Source organism: Pelodiscus sinensis, chromosome 1 (assembly GCF_052426305.1).
Source record: "Pelodiscus sinensis isolate ZL-2025 chromosome 1, ASM5242630v1, whole genome shotgun sequence".
NCBI classification, from domain to species: Eukaryota; Metazoa; Chordata; order Testudines; family Trionychidae; genus Pelodiscus; species Pelodiscus sinensis.
In genome coordinates, this window is record NC_143052.1 from 229993080 (window position 1) to 230007716 (window position 14637).

Consider the following 14637-nt stretch of genomic DNA (forward strand, 5'->3'; position numbering starts at 1 on the left):
AGCCATATAATGCAATACACAGACTTTCTAAAAGATCACACACACTGAGCAATCACACTAACTCTAAGCACTGATATGGTTTAAAAGGAATTAAGTTTCTTAAAACCAAATAATGCAATTTGAATGGAATAACCTCTACAGACGGCCTCCAATAGTTTGTTTCTTCCACAAAGTCGGTACATACAATTTAGTTTAAATCAGCGGTTCTCAAAGCTGTGGTCCACAGACCACTATGCTTTGCAGGTGGGTAGTGACTGCACTCAGTCTCCCCTTCTTTCTCCCCTCCCCGCCACAGTGAGGAGCCTACACTAATGCTCCAGCCTCACATGACCTCCTCCCCTGTAAGGCTGAAGTGTCAGTGCCAGTATGTCAGCACCAGTTTCCCACTGAGGGTAGAGAGAAAGCCCTGAGCCCTCCTGCCAGATCCAGCTCACAGGGAAGAAGCAGAGTCAGATGCAGCTCCTTGTGTTGTCACTCCCCCTCTCCAGCTGGGGGAACATCAGTGCACAGATGCGCTGTCTGGAGGCTTTCCCCCTGCTCCCATTGACCAGAATCCAGCCAATGGGAGCAGTGGGAGGCCATACCTATGACATGGAGCCTGGGTGCAGAGAGGGGTGCAAAGGCAGTTAAGTGCCCTCCCCCCTTCCTGTCATAGCCAGACCCTGCACCCTCACCCGCCTGCCAAAACCCCATGCCCCCAGCCCATTCCTGCACCCTCCCCCCAGCCAGACATCCTACCCACCCCCAGCCTCCTGCTGCACCCTCTCCCCAACCTGACTCTACACCCATCTTTGCTCTTCCACCTTCTCTCCTGACTATACACGGCACCCTTTCTTCCTTCTGTCCTATTCCCAGCCTACTCCTACACCCTACCTCCTCCTACACTCCACCTCCCACCCAGATCCTGTACCCCCATCCCTATCCCACTCACTGAACTCATTTTTGGCCCCACCCAAGAGCAGGGGGGGGGGAGGTTCCTCAAAATCCACTAACCCCAGAAGAGTGAATCTAGCCCATACGAAGCCCTGAATCTCAGTCCTCCCTGTCTCTCCCGCCCCCTCTGAGGCTGGAACACCAGGGAGTGATGTGTCTCAGCTGGAGGGGTTTTCTGGTTTTTGTTTTTGCGCTTGACAGTTGTGTGGTCCCCAACAGATTTTTTTTTGGTGGCTCAGTAACCCCCATCCCTACCATAAACAAAGACAATGTTAAAATCTTTTGTGTTGGACATGAATTAATATTTTACTTTATTTAAAATGAAGTTTGGTAAACTAGCGTGAGACAGTTAAAACACTTAATCTGTTTAATAATTGATTAATATTGACCCTCTTCCTGGTTAAATTAAACAGTTCTCCCTTGCTGCAATACTAGCAAAATGGTTCAAGTGTAATTAACTGGTGGTCCATGAAAATGTTTGCATTGAGTGGAGTGGGCCCTGGGTCAAAAAGTTTGAGAACCACTGGCTTAAGTGAAAAGCATAGTTACAATCCGCATTAGACAGAAGTTAACAATTGCACTGGTAGACTAAACCAGGAGTGGGGAACTTAAGGCCTGGGGTCCAGATCCAGCCTCTGGCTTGCCTGGATCTGGCCCGAGGCTCAAGGCCTCCCCCCAGCTTTGGGGATCCCATGCTGACACTCCAGGGCCCCCACCACAGGGCTGGAGCACACAAAAGTCTACTAGGCTGGGCTCTCCTAGGCCCCAGTGTAAGAGGAGAAAGATACTCTGCACATTCCCCCTCAGTTGGGGGCCCCCCATCAATACAGGGTTGGGTTTTTTCTTACTTGTGTATGGATCCTGACTGATTTTTCTGTGGGTAAGTGGTGCCCTGATCCAAAAAAGGTTCCCCACCTCTGCTATAAACACATTTATACAATGAGCAAAAGAAGTTAGCATGGCTTGTTTTAAAGAAACTGGCTTCAAGTGGAAGTCACGACTGATGATGTGCAACAAAACCAGACAACCCTACAAGCCAAGTGATCTAACTGGCAAAAATCAACAAAAGGGAAAAAAAAACCTCTCTCTGGTAGGGTTGGAGGAATTCTTGGTGCCACTAGGATAGTGTAATATAAAAACAGTAATTCGAGGTTTCAAACCCATAGCTCCTTTTACTCTCTCTTCAATCGAATGGCACTAGCCATCTTAATCCGAACAACTGGCTTAAAAGCCTCTTCAAAATTTTGATGAGCCTACACACTCAGTGTGAGAGATTATGAAAGATGTGTGGAACCATGCTTTTATGCAAACTCATTGTAAAAAGAATCTGAGCGTTCCCTACCATGGGACTACTGGAGAAGAGTAACAACCAATTTCTGATATATAAATGCTTAAATCGGGTCTATTAACATTTCATTTTAACTCAATCAGGCAGAGAAAGTTTCATTGTTATATAAGCACGTGTTTGTTAATTACTTAATAAAACGGACATTGTGTTCATTTTAAAGATAGGCTGTTGGAAAATCTGGGGCAGAGGCTCATATACCATATCAGCTTGTTTTATACATGTAAAGAGAGCATTCTGAATAAAAGCTTAACAATAGACAAAGTACAGGTATGATAAACCCCAGAGGTTCTACCACCAAATGCCATTGTATTAGAGCATGCCATTTGCAAGTCTTTTGTTATAAGACTTCTCAAGTAACCAAACCTCTTAGTAGCTAATTAGTACATTTAAAATAAATTACTCCTCCAAAAATTAACTAATTAAATCAGCCCAAGCCATGTTAATAAAGCCTGCCCTAGCTGCATCACTGTCGGTATCTTTCTGATCAATAAGAATATACTCGTTCTGAAATTTCCTTTACTGGAATGAGAACACCATAGGGAAACTGAAATCTGTTGAAACATTCAATTTTTCTAAACCATGTACAGGCAGTCCCCAGGTTACATACAAGATAGGGACTGTAGGTTTGTGCTTAAGTTGAATTTGTATGTAAGTCGGAACTGGTACATATTGTAGGGGAAACTCTAGCCAAACATGTCTCCAGAGCTCAGTTTTATTCTCCCACACCTCACTTCCCTCAGTCCTTTATTCTGAAGCTGAGGTATCTGCTGAGAAAAGCCGCTCCGTGTCTCCCTGGTCTGCTGGGGGCGTGGGGCCCTAGCTTTGCGTCTCCCTGGTCTGCTGGGGGGGAAGCAGCTAGTGCGGGATTGCCTCACCCCGTTTGTAAGTAGGGATTCGATACAAGTCAGATCCACGTAACCTGGGGACTGCCTGTAATATGATAAATCCAACTGAAAGTGTTTTATACCAGTTCAAACCCATGTGACTCCATCTTTTACTGTGGAAGAGGACTGAGAAAAAAGCACAATATATTAAAAATAGCCATTACTGGCTTAATTATTTGAAATATACTAATATTAGCTGAGGCAGTATTTTACACACTACTTCCTTGCAATTATTGGCTGACACTAAAACACAGAAGACTTCATATCAAAGTGATTCTTAGCACTAGAAGTAGAAGTGCTATTTGAGAAGTCAGTATTCTCATAGCACTGTTTTAAGATGATTTCATCTCCTCAATCAATTATTTTATGAATTTGAATTGTCATCTGTAATTTTAGAATAAAAATCCTTTGGGCTCTGGACAGTTTTTCTTTGTTGCACAGTACCAACTGCTTGGTCTGTGCTCAACAATATTAAATACTCTGCTTTGGGCACCAACATAGATTTTCAATACATCACTAGTGGCTAATCAATCAGATTTAATTGTTAGGCATATGGATGTTTTAAACCAGGCGGTAGTCAATAGGTAGGCCTGAGGCCAAATCTGGACTAGACATCTTTCAACAAACCCTGATAATCTTTTTATTTATTTATCATCATTCTTGTTTGTTTTAATTTTCCATGGAGTCTTCACCTCGACCAATAATAAAAGAATCTGACTACCCCTATTCTAAACAATAAGGAAGAACCCAACACTGACCAAAATGTCCTTAATACAGATAGTGTTTCCGTAACTGAAATAAACCTAAGTTAGCTTTTTTTTTCAGATTACTACAAGACCATCTATAGTTCTTTTCATCAACCACAAGCCCTTTTCACCTTTGACCAAAGCAGCCTCTTATAACAGTTAAAAGTTCCCATTCAGAACAAAAACATGTATCAAATATTAGTTACGTTATAATTCTTTGCCACTACAAGATTGATGCTAGTAGTAGTACTTATGAATTCAATTAATTTATTTGCAGCATTTGTTCTCAATACTGTCACTGCGACAAATAGATTTGGCAAAGAATGGACCTCTTTCAAAAGGGACAGTGTCAGAAATCTAGCTTTCCTTGTATATATTTTAAACAGACTAAAAATTCCCCATCTGTCAGATCTTTGGAACAGTAGCGTTTTAAGGAGTTGTGCTGTATTCTCACTTTTTTTAGATCCTAAAATATAAAATCCATAGCAAAAACAGACCTCAAAAGTCACATACCTATGTAACCTCTATGCACAATTAAGATTCAAGCTAAGCTGACGATAGTACAATAGCTGCATGTGAGCCATAAATAATTTCAACATAGTCCTGATAGAAAGCAGAGACTTTAAATACATGATAATCCGGAATCCTGAAGCTGAAACTTATCAGTAAGACAGAAAGTTAGGTATGTTCATTATACATTTTCTTAGGTTAAGCACATGTTGAATTATAATTGGCTACTCAATATCCATATCCCACAAACACAGCTATCAGACCTTGTTTATACAGAGCAGCAATGGCACTACCATGGTGTGATTTCTAAAGCACACTGATGTTTGTCATGCACTAACTGGTCTTTTTAAACCCTAGTGGTAAGCACTAAATTTCCCTTTGCACTTTTAACATAGTTCTGTTTCTAATTGTGAACAGTAGTAAGCTAAAATATGTTACAGAACTTTTAAATGAGCACAAGCAGCGTCTACATGGATCAGTTAGTATGCCACAGGTACAATAGCATGCTTTGGAAGTCACAGCCCAGTACTGCACATTACCCCATGATGTAGACAAGCCCTTAATATGTAGTCCTTTCCTCGTCCGTTTGTTCTCTCCCTCTAAAACAGTTACAGGTTGAACCTCTCTGGTCCAGTAACATCCGTGGTCTGGCATGATTTTAGTCAATCCGTTGTCCACTTAGCATGGGTGTGGCCAAATTCCCCATGGTCCCATAACATTTGTTTACAGCTACCAGTCCTGGATCTCAGTGTTCTGTGCCATTACTTAGCTCTAATTTACCTCTAAATGTCTCCTAAGAGACCAGTAAGTAGTGGAAGTGTTCGTAATCCTGTTAGACAATACTGACCTCTCCTGGTTCAGCAAATTCTCTGGTTCAGCACTGGTCAGATCCCAAGGGTACTGGATTAGAGAAGTGCAATGTATATTAACCTTCTGTGACTGTTCTTGGAGATGGGCTGCTTATATCCAAACCAGTATAGATGTGTGGTCAGCGCAAGCCCTATGACACCCGTATAAACAGACCCCTCAGCTACTTCTTGTCAGCTAACACCTGCCAGGGATGCTCTAGATAATACTTAGTCCTGCCATGAATGCAGACAAGATGACCTCTCAAAATCCTCTCATGCTAGGATTCCATGGTTGAGGATTAATCTAAGCAACCTTTTGTGTCCCTGAAAAGCTGCAACATGAAAATAAGTGTCCTTCAAATAAAAAAAAAAAAAAAAAAAAAAGACAGCATACCAGTCCCCTGGGTCCACAGAGAGCACTATGAAAGTCAAAGAGACCATATAAAAAGTGAATTTCCTCATGAACTGGAGCAACTTCTTATTCAAGAGGTGCAGCTGCTTCTGCTGTTGAGAGCTGTAGAGGAGATTACATGAGAGCAACTCCTGTTCCTAATCCCAAAGGCTGATGAGAGTCTGAGACTAATTCTGGACATGCAGAAGGTCAGCCAGTTCATGAGGAAATTCAAGTTTTGTATGGTCTCTGACTCCAGGGGCACAAGAGCTGACCAGACAGATACCACTAAGGGGGAAAGTTTTCCAGCAAGAATACTTGGAGGCAAAAACACACCAATGTTGAAATGGACATGAGCAAACACTCAAAAAATGCACCTCATTTCACTATTATTCTCCTTTAAATAACTTAAAATGGAAATGCACACTCAAGGGGAAAAGAGGACAAGGATGGAAAGGAAAGTAAGAGGGAAAACATTTTAGATAAAAAAAATGTATTTTCCATTGAACAGGTCTGGCTCCTGGATCTAACCTTTCCGAAGCTGAAGAGATGAAGGCACAGGTGAGAAGAGGAAGACAACATTTCAGAACAACTAGACCCCATGTTAAGCAAGAAATTAAGACAAACACACACTGAATGCTGTTTTACTTGGTAAACAAGAGCACTACCTTCCTACTAAACAAGAGTAACAACAACAAAATATTTAATAAAGAGCTTCCTGTGGTCTTGTCTCATTAATGGATTATCTTTCATAAAGCACATCCCTAGCTGAAAGAAAGTGCAGGCTCAAAATCCAGCAATATTCTTATTTATTTTAATAAGGAAAATATACACAATATTCTAACCAGAGATATGCAAAGGCCAGTCAACTCAACTGGAAACAGAAGAAGCTTCTATGCTGTTGTATTTGTCAAGTAAAATCGTTCCTTGGAACAACCACATTAAAAAAAAAAATCAATATTAGAAAGTGTCAGCTAGAAGAGAAAGGAAAAACAAGGATGTTTTTATGCTCCAATAAACTCTTTTATAACACTTGACATGTTCAAATCACTGTACATACTTTGTACTCTATTTTCCATATAGATGATAATGATAGAATTCCTCCCATCCTTTCTGCTAACCTTGCCTTTTCATTACCCTGTCTTTTCCACAAAGCTGCTCCACAACCACTTTCTGTGATCCCTTGCGGAAGTAGTATTTTCCTAGTCAGCCTAGGTGGCCTTATAGGAACAAGTTCTCCAGTATCAATCTCATTCACATGAGGGCACAGCCACAAAGCAGCTCTGCAAGTGCTTCTGCGGCCTCCAGTTCAGTCGCTCATTTGATATTCTGTGAAACAAAGATTACAGTGTAAGCATAACATCCTGAAAGGATGCTTAATGCCAAGGCAAATCTATGCCTTTTATTCTTCAATAGACAAATGCTTATCTTGCCAAACTACTGAAGGTAATAAACACAGCTGTCCGCCTCTTCCGAATCTCCTGAAAGCTGAGATGATCCTAATTTATATTTATAACACGCGTGTCCGCAATTTGCTATTGTACCACATAAGTTTAAAATTACAGTAATTTGAAACAGATCAGTGTTACTGGACAAAACATCCATGCTCATACCCAGAACAATTTGTGCGAGAAGTGATATTACTAGAAGAAAGAATACAAGTTTGTAGGGACTCAAGGTATGAAGGAGAAGGATTTCAGTCCTGCTTTACAGGGAAACCTCAATGAAACCGTAGCCCATCAGTCCCCACACTTCTGGATTGAGCTGGGGCCCAAGCAGGGTCACTGCTCCAGAAGGGAAGGAAGCAAACTGGGGTAGTGGAGTCAATGTAGAGGGTTGAGGCCAGCAGCAAAGCTGGGTGGCACTCCCTTCCTGCGCCCCTCCAACTGCATCCCCCTCAATGCTCCAACTCTACTTAGGGGGCACACCCCACAGTAGGGGGCAGGACTCTGCCTTCGCCAATGCTTCCAGTATATCATCAATAGTGGATAATGCCTCCCATAGTTAAAGGTCACTGGACATTTCTCCTTATAGACCCTGTTTTCATGGCTTCTAAAAAAAATCTGGACTGAAATCCATGTCAGATGCCTGCGCCTGAGGTGAATATTTTTTTAAAACATTTCAGTAGTTTCTCAGAATGGGGTTAGGGAAAACATAGTTGCTTGTGTAAACTTTAGTACAACTATTTGAAACTCTAGCAGTTTCATATTTTGGAGTAGAGATTTGAAATTCATTAAAAGGGAACTGCTCTGGTGGCAGGGTTGTGCCTTTTTCCATCCTAGTGAAATTGTGCCCATATATGTCCAAGTTATAATGATATGAAAATCACTTTGCACATTACTCCTGGGGGAATTCTGTGCCACTGCTCAATGCACAGTTTTGCAGAAATTCATCTTGTATGCACAGAATTTCCTTTCCACCACAGAAATAGGCTTCAGTGCTGCTGGCCACCAATAGGGATCACTGGACCTGACTAGAAGACACAGACAACACTGCTGGGAGGGGAGAGGGGGTAGAGAAAACAAGAGGGATCACAGGAGCTGCAGTTCCCCCGAGGGAAGGAGAGGGTAGGACATGCATAGGAAACTCTGTGCAAACCTGGGACCAAGCATCAGGCTATTTCTCCCTTTGGACTCTAGGCTTGGGGGCATAAGGCAAGGCCAAGTATCTGCAGGCCTGGCAACACACTTTGCCAGGCCCTGGTCAATATGGGGGGGAGGGGAGGAGGAGGGAGAGAGTGTGTGTAAGAGAGAAGTGCTTGGCTCCAGACACACCAGAAGGGACAGGGGCAACAAGATCTCAGCACCCCTGGATTCTGCTATACTTTCTCCATCCAGCCCTCACCAGTGCCTGGACCACACTGCATGGGACTCCAGCAGTGTTTTAGTGGGCCCAGGACTCTGGCCATCACAGTAGCATCCCGGAGCTGTGGGCCCTTTTAAATTACCAGGCCCCAGGGCAACTGTCTCCTTCCTTGCCTCTGCTCTCCATCCCACTGTCAGCTCTGGGTGTCTGGGATAAGAGGAGCCACGTGGTTGGGCTCTAGGAATGAGGGGATGCAGGTATCTGGGCAGGGAGGACCTTGCAGCTAGGCTGGGGGAGGTGGCGGAAGAAGATGGTTAGTATGTATTGGCGGGAGGGAGGGGGGCGTGACTGGACTGAAGGGCAGGAGATGATTGTGGATGTCAGGCTGGGATCAGGTGTGTGGATGGGGAAGAAAAATCAGGAGCTAGGTTGTCATAAGCATTTCTTTAACCCTCGGTTTCTGGGGGAAATATTGTGTGTACCTGTATTGTTACACACATACTTTCTGAAAGTAATTTTGAAATAAATTACCAAAATAATTAAAACTGGTGTGATGATTATGCAGTGTTATTTTGACAAATAAAATTTATAGAACTTTAAAATATTGTTCACAGAGGGGTGGGTGGGAGACACCAGTCCCCTATGAGTAGCACATGCTCAGTAGAGACTTCTTAACTACATTCTCCAAAAACTTCACCTATACTAAGCATGAACTTTTCTCTCGCAGCACTTGCGATGCACGGATTACACATGCACCAACCCACAAAGCAAATGAGTATGCTCAATCCTAGGGCTACAGGAGGAGTAAGATTTTCCATGCACCTGCTCTTCCCAATAGTGGGGTATTCACTATGATGGCAAGTATCAGTATTGAGATAGCAGCTTCCAGGATTATTCAGCACACAGGAAAGACTGGCATCGAGGAGGAAGAGGAAACTGTCGTCACACTAGAATGCAGAAAAGGTAAGAAACAACAATGGCGAGGGGGATATGGGAAGGAAGAGGGGCTCAGTTCCTCAATTCCTACTAACAGCACATTCCTCTACAGAATCTGCAGTTTCTCAGATGTCTGTATTCCTCCTGCTGTCAGCAAACAGCTACAAAACCCACTGGCAAAAGTACACCTCATCTCCTCCTAATCATGGGCCCACACAGAACAGTGTGCTATTGCTGCCAATTACACCTTTAGTTCAAGTCTGTGCTGTGGATCTAAAGATCTGACCTCTGCTGATGACCCAAAAGTTGCAGGTCAGGAGGCTCCACGCAAGGGAATTTGTTTTTCAGGTTCTCTCAAATGAGGAAATTACTAACAAACATTCCTCCCTCCCCCCCGCCCAAAACCTATGAAGCTGAGCATTCAAAAGTTAAGACGACAGAATTAAGGTTGCTTGTGCCCCCTTAATTCAGTATCCTTGTGCAGATGCATTAGGAAAAGTCTTTGATCACACATTTGTCCCTCACAGGACCCCTGCTTTATTGAGTGTAAAGATTCCTAGAGCCTATCTAGGTCATATAATAAAAGCACATGTAAATGGAGAGGTGGAACTGTGTCTGTTAGATCCCTGAGTAAGTTGGATGTCTTTTAATGACTGGGATGATATTGTAGGAAGGAAAAATAAATGGTGTCATTATTTCAGCCATCTGAATGCAGTTCTGGAGCATTAAATTGTATCACTGCCAATGTTCCCTCTATTTTTGCAGAATAAAAAACAGTTACATACCTTCTTGTAACTGTTGCTCTCCGAGATGTGTTGTTTATGTGCATTTCAATTAGGTGTGTGCGTGTGCACAGTGGACAGAAGATTTTCCCACAGCAGCACATGTAGATTTGGCCTGGACATCCTCAAGTTGTGCCTCCATGGCACCCAATATAGCACACTAGCAATGCAACAGGGGAGGGCCCAAGGTGACAAGATGTCCACCATTGGGTCTGTCTCTTTCATTACCTCCTCTGCTTTAATACCCAAACCCTGCACAAACCTACATAGGAGTTGCTGGAGTACCTTAATATTCTCGATTACTGGCACTACTACAGCACCAGCTAGTGCTTCATCCAGTGAAGATGAAAGACAAAAAGTACTATGATTGGAGTACAGTCCCTGCCATCAGGACCTGGACCTTTGACATGGTCATCAGGTGTGCGGGGGAAGGAGATTGATACAGGAAGGCTGGGTAGAAATAAATAAATAAAAACATATCTGACCAAAATGCTTTGCTTACTATACTAATAGCTAACTGCTAGAGGATGAAAACCTTGGCGTGGGACTGCTGAGTTCCATCTCAGGCCGGGGACAGTAGAGAAGGAACTGAGGAGACAGGCCGCGCATGCATGCAACTGAAGTATGATTGGCACAAGGCAGGAACTGCGCATGCACAGGAGCGCTCTCAAGGCCATCTCTTGAAGTGAGGTCATTATTAAAAACTGAGACATGCCTAGATGAACTTAAAGAAAATGAGATGTTTATAGTGGCAGCATGGCTCATGGAACTGGTGATAGTATTAGAAGTTACCACATGAGGTGAAACTCAAATTTACATCTTAATAGGACTAAACTGAGGGGAGAGGAGGGGAGAGGGAGAACAAATAATCTCCATTCAAGAATATTAAAGTAACTGCCACATGAAATGGCAAAGGCCTATAGCAAGGATTTCTAATGAATCTATAAGCTGGGGACATATGCTATGCCTGGAGAATTGCCAATACTGTCCCTATTTTCAAAGAGGGGAAAAAAGTGACCTGGGAAATTACAGGCCTGTTAGTTTTATCTGACTTGTATGCAAGGTCTTGGAACAAAATTTTGAAAGACAAAATAGTGAAGGATGAAGTAGTTAATGGTAATTGACAGGGCTCGACAATCGCAGCGAAAGCCATTTGCCAGCCCCGCACCGCGCATGCGCGAGACCCGCACTGCGCATGATAAGGCGAGTAGATAAGCGTATATGTCAAGCCCTAGCAATTGAGATAAAATAGAACATGCTTTTATAAGAGGCAGACCACACCAGACTAGCCTGATGATCGCCTTTGAGAAAATAACTGATTTTTTTAGATAAAGGGAATGCAGTAGACCTAATGTACCTGGATTTCAGAAAGGAATTTGATACCATTCCACATGGGAAGTTACTAAATTGGAAAAGGGGATTAAGAAAAGAAATGAAAGATGGATAAAGAACTGGCTAAAGGGGAAACTACAAAGGGTCATCCTGAACTGTGAGGCTGGAGTAAAGTTCCTCTGGGATCAGTCTTGGGATTTGTCTTATTTAATTTTAGGAAAACATAGCACACATTTCAGACACTGCTCTTTCCCAACAAACCAAGTACAATAAGCTGAACTTAATAAAGGGACCTGCACCTGATCTTGAATTCTCAGGACAGGCAAACAGACATTCAAAAAACAGTCAGCATTTCATTGTGTGTGCTCCCCTGCATACATTTTCCTGGCTCTAGACATTTATAGGACTCCTATCTCAACAATATCCAGGTGACTAAAAAGCGTACACTGCTACCTTGAGCCATGAATCTCTGGTTTAAAGAGACAAAACACTTTCCCCATGGTGTCAGTTCACACTTCCCTCAGCTAACAGTAATCACAGGTGCATATGGTCATTTGTGATTTTTTCAGGGAGGCTTTTTTGGAGAATGCTTGGGAGTCAGAGGTGGCACAAGACTGGCAACAGAGATACGGTTCTCTCATGTCAAAGAATCTGAAGTAAACGCCTCAAAGAAAAAAGTGTCAAGATTTAGTAATGCTTCCAAAATAGGGGGAAACTTGGCCATTAGTGACTAAGCCCCACATACAATGGCCAAGCTGTCATGGTAAATACTTGTAGGATGACTGACATACTGCACTATCACTTGCAGGCTAATGTGCATGAAGCTACTCTCAACTATGGCAGGCTCTGGAGTGTGGTTCTCCAGCATATACGCCTCAGGTGAAAGAAGGCTGATCAGATGTCTTGATATTAATCAGGACCCCTTGGATATTAGAGGCTGTGTCTTATATAGACAACCTATTACTCCCTCCTCTATCCCAATTTTTCCACACACTTACTATTTGGTCACCCTTTGGTGACAGAGGGAGAAAGGAGTCTGTATTCCGTGGTCTGTGCTATGGGGTCAATTCTCTTCAGAGGCAGAATTAGGGCTCCCTATTGTGTATGCTCATGCTTTCCCAGACGCCACCATTTGATACAAAGTGGAGTTTTGTGAAAGGGAACAGAGTTCTGTGCCAGATAGGAGAGGAAAGAGGCCTGTGTCTAGAAATGGGTTTTCTGACTTGCAAAGGTTGGGTACATGTGTGTGAAGTGGGGAGGGGCATGCCCTGACACTGGGAAAGTAAGGTGAGAGGTTAAGAATGTGGAAGTGTTTCATTCTGTAGAAGGCATTCCGGCCCCATGCCAGCCAGCCTTATAACAAGACAAACAAACACACACAACTTCTCTAGCACCACACCCTTGAACCAGAAATGTTTCTATTTCATTTCAAAATAGTATCAAACTTCCAAGACGACTGAGGCAGGTCACCTCTTTCTCTACAGCACCACCAATCCTTTTGGGCCCCAACAATGCCATTCAAACATCTCATTTGTGGATTGAGTGCATACAATTTCACTTGAGAGATTTTACAGTTTACAGGATCACCTCTCTTCCTCAAGCTCATAGTCTAAAGCTCAGAGACAAAAAATGCACACATTACAAAATAATCAGATTACCACAAACTAAATTTAACCACGTTCTCACCTCGGCAGGTTTCTTTTGTTCATTTCCTGGAGTTTTCGATTTGCTCCTGTATTTGGAACAGGAGGAAAAGGAAGTGGAAGGACCTATTGAAGAAGAAAAAAAAAAAAAAAAAGAGTTTAGTTGTAACCCACTGAATTTCACACGTTTCCTCAACATATTGCAAGGCACTACAGACTTGAATCATCTTTCTGGGCCAGCTATATAAACTCATGAAGTCTGAGACTAGGCTGACGTCAGACTTACAATAAGTCTAGTTTCAGAAGGAATAAGTGAAAAAGTAATCACTGGAGTATTCTGTGCTCTGCCTGATACACACCAGGTGTGAGCAAAGAGGACAATTATGCAGATCCTTTCCCTTTCTACCCAATGCAGTCAATACTGGAGGGATCAAGAGTATAGGAGGTCCCAGAGAGTTTAGAGAATCAAGATGGTGTTAAACTGAAGTACAGAGATGCAGTAACGGTAATTTTTGTGTACGTTTTTAAGAAGATTCTCGATTAATATATGACATATCATGTTTCCATGAACCATAAATGCAACATAAGCTACTTTCTAATGTCAGAGACTTCTGTAATGCTTAACAAAAAGTAGATCAGTCACTGTCCTGAAGGGTTTACACAATTTGATCTAGGGCTTCTGGATTCACATCTTGGTGTCTTGAAGGAAAAGACACAAAAATATAAATGAATGAAGTGTGCGCCAAGGAAGTTAAGACAAAGTTTAAGGCATTTGGTAGATATCTTCTCCATTTAGAGCTCAATCCTGCAAGCTAATCCTCATGGGTAGAATCTTGCATCCGTGTGGAGCCCAAGTGCCATTTATATAAAAGCTAAGAAAAATATGCCCCACTTATCTCTAGTAACTCAAGTGCAAAAATATCTTAAAGTGAAGCATTTTAAGATAACTAACTACATGCATTCCTCCCACAAACAGTTCTTTACCCTTACAATTTTTTTCCACTGAGGCTCTGACTATGCACATAGATCAGCTTACAGAATTAGGCCTCCTAATACACAGTACACACAAAAAATATTTGACTACATCCAATTTCCCTGTGTTATGGAATTTTCTCTGAAAAGGAAAGATGTACACATTTATGTTTTAATTCTGCTCAGGAATCAAATTCTCTTCCTGAAATTATCAGGCATTGTAATATCATCTCTAACAGAATTCGAAAATACTTGAAATCTAGAAAAAGCAAGAGAGGAAAGGAAATGAAACTTTTTTTTTTTTTTTTTTTTTTTTTAAATAAGAGGTATAACAGTTTGGCCTCAAACCACAGGAGGAAACCATGAAGGGGTGACAGGACCAAGGGAAGATTAATGCATACTACTTACTCTCATTGTCTGAACTCTCACTGGTGCTTAGATGCCTGTGGCGTTTCATCCTGACGCATCCTAAAGACAGAAAAAAAAAAGTTGATACCGTCCATTCTC

At 42.4% G+C, this 14637-nt stretch overlaps 1 protein-coding gene across 2 annotated transcripts in view; it reads right to left on the bottom strand.

The window, feature by feature from the left end:
- The window catches only part of JADE3 (jade family PHD finger 3), an 80676-nt gene that overhangs the window by 23088 nt on the left and 42951 nt on the right, over positions 1-14637 (bottom strand). For both annotated transcript variants that reach the window (XM_075916151.2, XM_075916158.2), the window contains 2 exons: positions 14539-14598; positions 13202-13284 (listed from right to left, as the gene is read on the bottom strand). In XM_075916151.2, coding sequence (XP_075772266.2) covers positions 13202-13284; positions 14539-14587 — 132 coding nt within the window. In that variant the 5' untranslated portion in view covers positions 14588-14598. The remainder of the gene's footprint in view (positions 1-13201; positions 13285-14538; positions 14599-14637) is intronic.